The sequence below is a fragment of the Colias philodice genome, chromosome 31 (assembly GCF_061535455.1).
Source record: "Colias philodice isolate Cphi_HAF_F1 chromosome 31, ilColPhil1 Martin Lab GWU primary, whole genome shotgun sequence".
In the NCBI taxonomy this organism is placed as follows: domain Eukaryota; kingdom Metazoa; phylum Arthropoda; class Insecta; order Lepidoptera; family Pieridae; genus Colias; species Colias philodice.
The window spans coordinates 1,619,058-1,629,164 of NC_143116.1; the positions used below are offsets into that span (position 1 = coordinate 1,619,058).

General features: G+C 34.1%; 2 protein-coding genes across 2 annotated transcripts; one reads left to right on the top strand and one right to left on the bottom strand.

The window, feature by feature from the left end:
- The first annotated feature begins 236 nt into the window (after positions 1-236).
- On the top strand, positions 237-7,863 carry LOC149475058 (uncharacterized). The gene is made up of 5 exons (XM_089713992.1): positions 237-592; positions 1,048-1,251; positions 7,057-7,132; positions 7,506-7,580; positions 7,715-7,863. The coding sequence occupies exons 1-5, from the start codon at positions 556-558 to the stop codon at positions 7,761-7,763; spliced, it is 441 nt and encodes a 146-aa protein (XP_089570118.1). The 5' UTR covers positions 237-555; the 3' UTR covers positions 7,764-7,863.
- On the bottom strand, positions 7,834-10,049 carry LOC149475059 (uncharacterized). Its single transcript, XM_089713990.1, has 3 exons — positions 9,930-10,049; positions 9,040-9,155; positions 7,834-8,558 (listed from the first exon to the last, which is right to left on the bottom strand). The coding sequence occupies exons 2-3, from the start codon at positions 9,147-9,149 to the stop codon at positions 7,850-7,852; spliced, it is 819 nt and encodes a 272-aa protein (XP_089570116.1). The 5' UTR covers positions 9,150-9,155; positions 9,930-10,049; the 3' UTR covers positions 7,834-7,849.
- Between the last annotated feature and the right edge of the window lie 58 nt (positions 10,050-10,107).

Below are 10,107 nucleotides of genomic sequence, written 5' to 3' on the forward strand. Positions count from 1 at the left end.
AAGCGTATGTTCTGTGAGATTATTTGGCGGGAAACTGGAATATAAGGATTTTTTAAATTCGTGTTATCATTCTATGAATAATATGTGTAATAATCCTGATAATGGTACGTTTTTGTTACTATTGGTATTAAATATTGAATGTGAAATTACCAAATTCAACAAAAAGGCCACGTTTCATTGTTACAATATTGTAATCTTTGAAATAATGTTTCTTATTTGTTGAGATAGTTGTTAATAATCTCAATAGATGGCGCGGGGTGTCCCTTAGACACATTCAACTGAAATAATAAATTCGATTTGTGATTCGATTGATCTGGCGGGATCACGGATAACCGAGTTGGTGAAGCCCCGGATTGGCGGAAGACGCGGCTTCGAATCCCGCCTTGTGATCGAATTTTTTCAATTATTTAAAATAATTTTTACATTTTTTTTAATAAAATTACTATTCTAGAATATTATATAATTGTATCTGGTACATGCAAGGACTTTCTCAATTCGCGTAGAAACAGTCCAATAGAAGTACTGAATAATGCAACATCAGGCAAAAATACAACAATGCCATCAAAACCAGCCCAACCCACTACTTTAAAACGTGAGTATGTAACATAACAAAGTATGGAATATTTTAGATAACACTTATAGCTTTCCGCCTTGTGTACAATTTAATAAAGTATATTCTAAAATCTTCCTCGAGAATCACTCTATCTACTGAAAAAAGCGTGTGTATTGTGTGTCGAGCACACGTGTTAGAAATGAAACTTCTTTGGCAAGATTCCATGCCATGAAATGATCTTGAAATTTTACTCTCAGCACGCCTAAAGACGTTTCATTTCAAAGACCATCAAAATCTGTTGCGCAGATTATAGATCTAAGCATATAGACACACAGACGACGGAAAGCCACTTTTGTTATTAATTATAGCTCTCAATACTTCTACCCTCCATAGCTCTCTTTTAAACAGCGTTGGGTTTTGTACCGCTCTATTATGTATTCTGTGACCTCTAGCCTATTGTCGATGGTCTATTATCTATTGTGTATGGTCCACAGATAAAATACTACGTTCAGAAACGACACTAAGCACTCTGTACGACATTGAAACAGCGTTCGACTATCACACATGCCCGTATTCATGCCCAAATGCGTATGACCCAGTATGCGTGGCTGTGAACAGAGGACATGGATTGTATTTTAAGTTTTATACATTTGTCAATCATTGCGCTGGTGATTTGTACTATTGTAAGCATTGGCAAGGTAAGACAATGGACGTTTGTATAAGTTTGTAAGGTTATAATCTCTTTATACAGGGTGTAATCGTTAAGTGTGCACAGGCGATTATTCCTTAACTACATATTACCTACAGATATCAAAAAACTTTAAACCGATATCGAAAGTACTTAACCTAATGAGTAAAATTGCTTTAACTGCTAATTGTTCGCATGCACCGCTTCTACGTCAGTTTATACATCTATTCTACGTCATTATAGTCCTTTCCACCTAAGATGATTTCTGTGACACATCGATTTTTGACACGTGTAGAGATGTCGGTTACTGAAATCGTATCAATTGTTTCCGATAATCGATAATATTCTATATGGAAATGAAATCGATTTGAATAAAGTACCAAAATTAGTTTTTTCGGCATTTCGCCAACAATTAACTAAGGAGGCTTAGCAAACAACAACAACAAAAAGTCAACAATATTGATCAATAGAGGCGATCTCGGAGCAATTATCAAGCCTGGAGAAGTAACAATTAATTGAACAATAAAGCACTAGTTTGGCCTTTTTGGCTTATGGCAAAATGTCATGCGAAAAAAGAGGACAGATATATGTCAGTTCGACAGTTTGAAATGACATGTAGTCATTGAAATTTGTTTTAGTGACCAGTCTGGTCACTAACGCATGGTGATTTTAATTATTGTTTTTGAAGTGAAAAACGTGTTTTCTAGTTTCTTATGTTATTTTCTGAAAAGATAATTTACTAAAGATTACATGGCTTGTGTTGTTCACGGCTGTAAAAGCCGTAGTACTGGGAAATCGGATGAAGATTGGAATTTGTCTTTTCACAGGTTAGTGTTTTGATCAATTTTTTTGTTAATTGTATTATAAATAAGCTAATTTACGTTATTTTCATAATCATCTATGTTTTATCTAACCTTAATCATTGAAATGAAATCATAATCAGCTTAGTTTTTAGAAAAAATGCAAAATATAACTTCCATAGTGTTGTGCAATTATCGATACTTGAGTAGGTACGAAGTACTTCATTGATAATGACTGCTTTAGGTTAGGAGAAAAAAAAAGGTATTTAAGTATGGATTTTATTGTTATTTGCAGGTTTCTGGCTTGAGAAAAATTAAAAGATGTTTGGGTTAAAGCTATAGCACAGGGAAAATTGGAAGCCTTCAAAACATTCTCGGCCTTGTTCAAATCATTTCGAATCAGACGGGAAGAAAAGTAAAGTGCTTTGCAGAGATGCTGTGCCACAAGTTTAAGGTGGCATCTATTTTAAATAATAAATATTGTAATTTGGTAATTATGTATCGAAATAAAATGTTGTAAAAATTTATTTTAAATTTTATTTGTTTTATTTGAAGCAATTTATTTTAAACTTTTACCAATTTTTTCCTGTGGGAATGAGTTATTTTCCCGCCGTAAATTGTAGCCTATAATATGTTATTCTGCTGTTTAAACTATATAGTTTTTACATGAAAGAGTATCAAATGTCCATTCTTATATATTTGTAAGGGGCTTGTTATGTGCGGGTGTAATAAAAGATGAAATAACTACGCAAAGGTTATATTTCGTTAACTACATATATTTATTCGGTATGTAATTAATATTCGACCTAATGCGACCAACCCGCGTCCCGACAAGCCCTTAACTAACTGTGCATAACGCACAAACTGTTTATATACGAGTTACCGTGTGAACCTATGGTGGGAACTTTCTTAGTAGGTACTACACTTGAAATATTTCGGTAACTCGTAAATTGGCTTGTCGTCGCTACATCATTCCCCCCTTAAAATAAAAAGGGTATACAAGTAAAAAAATCTTACAATAAAATTAAACAATAAACAAATGGGTGTATATAAAATGTCGCTGTATAAGGTTACAAAATGTTTACAATATAAAGTATAAAAAATGTTCACAATATAAATCAATCATAACGTATACAAGTGGTTAACAGTTAACACCTAATTTCGTTAAACTATTTACGTTATTACAAAAACTTGGTTGGTTCTTCTAAGTGGCGTGTGATAATTGTTACACGTCATCTAACACTTAGTAACATTAACATTTCAAATCCCAATACGTTCTTTACACTTGTATCGTTTAATATTACAAAGGCTACTACTAAACACTCAAAAGCCATAAATCAAAAGTACTTAAATTTCTAAGTAGTAAACATTTCAATCAAAACTCAACACAAACATAAATTTGAAATACCATACTTAAAACGTTAAACAATGAACTCGTTTCAAAATTACTTAAGTTCTATTATTTATTAAATACGATGTGTTGATTAGTAAGTATTTAATCATCGTAATTCTAATAAATATAAAATAGTTGAAACAATTACAAATGCAATACTATATAATATTACCTAAATCGTACTGGTAATCGTATAGCTCTTCCACTACGCGTGGTATGTGTATTAGACAATTCGCTACTTGGAATTAATTGTAATGGAACCTCAGTATCTGCCCCAGATGTCGTATCACTATCATCATTCAAATAATATGCAGGTTTTAGACGGTCTACAGATATTCTAACTTTCCTGCCAGTCATTTGAATATAAAATACCTTTTCCTCTCGACTCAACACACGATAAGGACCGTCGTATGTTGGTTGTAAAGGCTTACGTACTGCGTCGTTTCTTACAAAAACATAATCGCACTTTTCTAAATCGGGGTGTATAAATATGTTCCGTCTTTCATTCTGCCTAATAGCTACTGACTGATATTTTCTAATAGAGTCTCGTAATTTACTTACATACTCAAGACTGCTATCTATTTCTAAACTCGATTTGTTATCGTAATAATCACCTGGTAATCGTAAAGTTGTTCCGTACGTTATTTCTGCTGCGCTTATGCCGGTATCACTTCTTACTGCTGTTCTAAGTCCTAGCAACACAGTTGGTAATTCCGTAACCCAAGATGATGATATATTGCATAAGCGAGCCGTTAATGCCGCTTTAAGCGACCTATGCCAACGCTCTACCGCCCCGTTACTCTGTGGGTGGTAAGGTGTCGTACGCAACTTATTAATACCTAATAACTTCATTAGTGTAGCAAATAATTGACTTTCGAATTGGCGTCCTTGATCGCTTGTTAGCTTTTTCGGACAACCGAAACGAGAGATCCATCCTTCATATATTACACGCGAAATCGTTTCAGCAGTTATATCTTTCGTAGGAAAACATTCTGGCCATCGCGTCCCCCTATCAACTATGGTAAGGCAATACGTCCTAAAACCTTCGGGTGAAGTGGGTAAAAGTCCAATTAAATCAACATGAATATGTTCAAACCTATCGCACTGCAGGAACGATCCTAAACCTGACATTGTATGTCGATTAACCTTCGATCGTTGACATTCAATGCATGTTTTAACTTTTAACCCATTGGCCAACGTGACGAATCATATTTGGCCAATAAAAACGATTTTGAATCAATTTGCGTGTAGTCCTTATTCCGGGATGACATAAATTATGTACACTATCAAAAGCAATACGTCGAAATTTATCAGTCAAGTAGGGTCTAATTTTATCATTATCTAAATAACAATAAATAAATGTACCGCTTTCAAGTAACATTATTTTCTTTGACCTATTATTAGCGTCTTTCGAATTAGATAATTGTAACATATAAGAATCTTGTTGTTGATTCTAAGCAAGTTCTGCGTAATCTATTACAGTGGGACAACTTATTGTTGCGACTCGTGATAACAAATCTGCAACGACATTATCTTGCCCACTAACGTGTTTCAAATCCGTTGTGAACTCACTAATGAATATCAAGTGTCGTGTACGTCTGGGTAACTCTTTCTCGCTATTTACTTTAGAAAATGCATAAATTAACGGTTTGTGATCCGTATACACCGCTAACTGTCGTCCTTCGACCATATTCCGAAAATGACGAATAGCCAAGTAAATTGCTAATAACTCCCTATATACGTACTATACTTGCGTTCAATCTTAGATAGATTCTTAGAAAAATAACCTACATGAGTATCCGATGCGTCCGTCATAAGTGCGAGCGATGCATCGGCCCTAGGGTGCTAAAAAAATCTGCACTTTATAAACAAAAACATAAGTTGAGTTACCTTGGCGATAATAAATAACCATTTATACGGTCGCCGTAAACTAAGATCTAAAGTCATTAACTTAGTACCAAATGTCTTAATTACACTAAACTACACTTTATAATCACTACACAGTACACTCACTCGCGAATCGGTTATATTTCGACACTGGTAAAATTATTAAAAGTCGGCTCTCCTGCTGCTTCTGCCACGCACAACAAGGTTGAATAAACTTGCTGGCGTTATGCTTATAGCGGTAACGGAAAAAACATAGCCAATTGGGATTTTTCTGTTTTGATATCCCTGCACGATCGCGACTTCGGGATGCGGAGCGATGCGTGCGATTTCCGTACCTTCGACCGCTAAACGATTTGCCTCTCGAGCCTGCACATTCCAGCTGGTTTACCTGCTGCTTTAGTTGTGCTAACTGCTCGAGAAGGTTTAACTGTACCGACGAAACTGCTGTAACTGGAACTGCCGGATTCATTTTGAATTAAATTTTAAACAAACGATATCTATGCAATTCACTATATGTTCACTAAACGTCGGGGGTCACCAATGTAGGGGCTTGTTATGTGCGGGTGTAATAAAAGATGAAATAACTACGCAAAGGTTATATTTCGTTAACTACATATATTTATTCGGTATGTAATTAATATTCGACCTAATGCGACCAACCCGCGTCCCGACAAGCCCTTAACTAACTGTGCATAACGCACAAACTGTTTATATACGAGTTACCGTGTGAACCTATGGTGGGAACTTTCTTAGTAGGTACTACACTTGAAATATTTCGGTAACTCGTAAATTGGCTTGTCGTCGCTACATATTTTTGCTTTTATAATATTAGTAGGATACGATTATTGATTTGTAAAAAGATCAACCAGGTGGAAGTCAGATTCGCGCACGAAGGGTTCCGTATAATTCTATGAAAACAGGAAAAAATACGTACCTTTTTACGAAACCATAAAAAACAACCTAAACCGAAATACCTAATAATATTAATATTTTTTTATAAATACCACTACCATACAATGCAAGGCAGTCAATACGCATCGTAAATGAATAATTCCAAATTAAACGAATCTTAAAATTTGGAATTACCTATCCATAATTCAAAATTAAACGAATCTTAAATTATCTTCAAGCAATTTTATAACTTAATTTTTTTATTTATCGATATTTTAGTATTCGATAAAGTGGCAAGCACTACCTTTTTAGAACAAAAAGTGGCTACATGTGGATTTGAATGCCAAGCCGATAACAATGTGTTGTCTCTTTCTATCGCATTAATTAGGGTATTGAATAAAAGAGAGCCACTATATAAGAAACGTTCAATTAATTGTTACTTCTCCAGGCTTGTTAATTGCTCCGAGGAGGCGATTGACTCGATTGACAAACGATCACAAGATGGGCGCCGATTATATGATTTTCCAACACTATGATTTTTCAACGATCCATTTCGTGTACACGAATTGCGTAGGTATTATATTTTTGTGTTATTTTATTTTATTTTTCATTATATTAAACTAAACAATACTTTTTTTGATTTATAAGCTTATGATGTTTCATTTTTATATTTTTGGTAATAATGCCGCCATAAAATAAAAATATTATGCACTAAAATTATTTTGACTTTTTAAACATAAAATACGTAATTCGGAACACGATGAAGTGTCACAGGAATCATCCTAAATGAAAAGGACTATAGTCTATTTAAAAGTCTACATCTTACTAAAACAACACCTTTCAGAGTTCAGTCCACCACCCGATGAAGGAGAGATGGTCAAAAGTTCTCCATTGAGTTGGTCATTGTGTGCTGCATACAAGTAAGTAATAATATAGTTAAAAATATATTAAAGGCGGATAGCGATCCGCCCGCGGTTTCGTCTGCGTAGACAAAGAAAAACTCACATTATAAATGTAGTTCCCGTTGCAACTTCCAATGGAATTTCCTGGAATAAATTTATAGTATGTTTTGCTTGCGCCTCAAGTTATTTCGGTACAAAATTTCATCCAAATCAGTTCAGCAGTTCAGCAGTGAAGGAGTAATATACAAACTTACGCATTTATAATACTTTTACATTTATAATAGCTTTCGCGTTTCCATACAAAATCACGCATAATTTCCGTTCCAATTAAATTTCTGGGATTAAAACTATCCTATGTATTAATATATTATATTATCCATAAATATTTCAGATACATTCAGTTTGCTCGATTTGGAGAAGTGACGTCATCGATGGGATATTACGGTTGGCTTGCAGGGGACCACAAGTAAGTGTTAGGGTGCATTTACTTTCTAACCCCACTATGAGCGGCCGTACACAGGCATTTTTATAAGCAGGTGTCATATTTGTATCTAGAGAGATTTGAATTTAAATAAATTTGCATAAAAATTTGTTCGACAGGTACAGTCATATTTTGGAACCACACGAAAGAATATCCGGCTACGGATGAAACAGCACAAGAAATAAATTAATGGAAAACGAGTGTGAATGAAATAGATGATAAATGAAAATCATTACTATTTTTAAATATTTATTTCACTCCATAATACCATGCCTTTGTAATATACTTATATCAATATCATGAACCTCTTGATTCGGATGGTGAATCAAATGCAGTAATATCCTTGAATGTTTCCCCGACTGCCAACCACAGATACTACAAGTCCATACATTCTTCTTCTTTTTGCTCTTTTTCTTCCCATGCTTGCTATAAAAATGTTCATCCAACATGTCACTACTACAAGCCACATATTCGCAGTCTGTACACGCCTTTTGACCGCGTCTGTGACATTTGACAGCTTCCTCGCTGTCAAACGAGCTGTCACATTTGACACATGTCAAGCCGCCATCTTGAACGTCGGAGTGGAAGCGTTTCGCGTGGAACGCGAAACCACGTTTGTGTTTCGCTATATGATCGCAATGCGGACATTTTAAAGGATTATCTGGCCTATGTATTAACTCGTGTTTCTTTAGATTTTTCTTAGACACGTTTCGATGCGGGCAGTATGAACATTTATAGGGTTTGCTGCCTTCGTGTCTGCGTACGTGCTCTTCGAAATTCCCTTTATTCGGCGTTGTATAATCACACATGAAGCACTGAAAGGGATTTTCGCCTCTGTGCACTTTTAATATGTGCCTCGTCATTTTTTCCGCAGTTTCTGTGGTGTAGCGACTGCATTCTGGACAACGTATTTTCCGTGGTCGTATGATAAGTAATTTATTTATGTCATCCTCTTCGTTTTGACTGAAATTATATCAAAGATTTATGTAAGAATATATTTAAGAAAAATGCTTTTGAATTATTTCAGGTTTCTTATTTGGCTTTGCTTGACAAATTGCTTATGAGTGAAAAAATACTTTTTGCTTTGTAGCTAAAGTATCATTTGTTTTGGCTTTCTTATGATATTTGCTATTGAAATGTAACAGGTAATTAACCATATTAAACACCCTAATATCAGGATCTACGGATTTGATTTGAAAAATTCTTTCAGTGTTAGATAGCCCATTTATCGAGGAAGGCTATGTATCATCACGCTAAGACCAACAGGAGCAGAGCCACGCGGGTGAAACCGCGAAGCGCAGCTAGTATTATGATAAGATCAGTTAACATTTGAATTGATCAGAAGCGAGCAGCTTATCACATACATAATAACATATTATATGGATATTGCAAATATCTGAAATAAATAAATTAATGCTATAATTATTATAGAAAATACACCAACCTATCATCGTCGACTTCTTCTTTCACTTCCGTCTTGTCCAATTCCACAGGTACTTCTTGAAACCCGGTAGCTACATCAATGAATACTGGCTGATCATTTCTTGCGTCCATGTTTTACTGCAAAGATATTTATTTATTCATTAAATTGAAAATCCTTGTAAATTTTAAATTAAGTAACGACGATTTAAAAGTGCTTCTAGAAGAAGTCTAATTGAATAAACAATATTATGACTCAATTATTTCAATTCACATTCATTAATATTCTGTCTGTCTGAATTGGCTTTAAGAACAGTATGCATGTGATGGTTTAGTCTACTATCCACCTAATTCTATACACACAAAAGTAGGATAATCTATACTTAATATTATTGGTCCGATTTAAAAATCCTTTTGGCATTGGATAGCTTATTAATTATATATATAAGGCTATAATAGCCTTCCTGGAATAATGGGATGATATATAGGCTATATATCATTATGCTAAGACCAACAGAAGAGGAGCTACACAGGTGAAACCACAACTAGTGTAGGATATAGGTGTACGTTTTGCCCTTTCATACAAGTCGTGATTTAGCTTATGTACAAGAATTTGTTGCCCAGTTGGATTTTGTCCTAATTTTGGTTTAATCTTATAACATCACCAATCTGATGATGCATATTCTAACAGAAAGTGCCTTGTATCGATAATATTACGAGTAAAATAATTTATGTATCATAAAAGGGCTTAATTACAAGTATAATAAGAGGGCTTAAAAGTTGATTATATATTAAAAATCTGTATTAAGTTTATCATTTACTTATTGCAACAGGAATATATGAATTCAAATTGATTATTATATTGTTCTGATTTGTTTCATTTCTACTTCAACCGCTATTACTAAGATTACTTACTAGTTCTTCAATAAATAGGTTTCATTGAATAGAGATGCATTAGAAGTTAATTGATAAATTAAATTAAATTCACAGATTCAATTTTTACGGTGTTTGTAAATAAGTGCAAAATAGTTTGTGACATCTCAATGTCAAATTATAATTATTGTATCCATAGATAATTTTTTTTTTATTTAAG

What these genes read in the sequence shown, in the direction of transcription:
- LOC149475058 (XM_089713992.1), top strand. Translation starts at nt 556, where the DNA reads ATGCCATCAAAACCAGCCCAACCCACTACTTTAAAAC. An exon ending in CCAACCCACTACTTTAAAAC is followed by an intron (nt 593 to 1,047) that starts GTGAGTATGTAA and finishes TATGGTCCACAG; the next exon opens with ATAAAATACTACGTTCAGAA. An exon ending in TCATTGTGTGCTGCATACAA is followed by an intron (nt 7,133 to 7,505) that starts GTAAGTAATAAT and finishes TAAATATTTCAG; the next exon opens with ATACATTCAGTTTGCTCGAT.
- LOC149475059 (XM_089713990.1), bottom strand. Translation starts at nt 9,149, where the DNA reads ATGGACGCAAGAAATGATCAGCCAGTATTCATTGATGTAGCTACCGGG. An exon ending in GAAGAAGTCGACGATGATAG is followed by an intron (nt 8,559 to 9,039) that starts GTTGGTGTATTT and finishes ATATAATTTCAG; the next exon opens with TCAAAACGAAGAGGATGACA.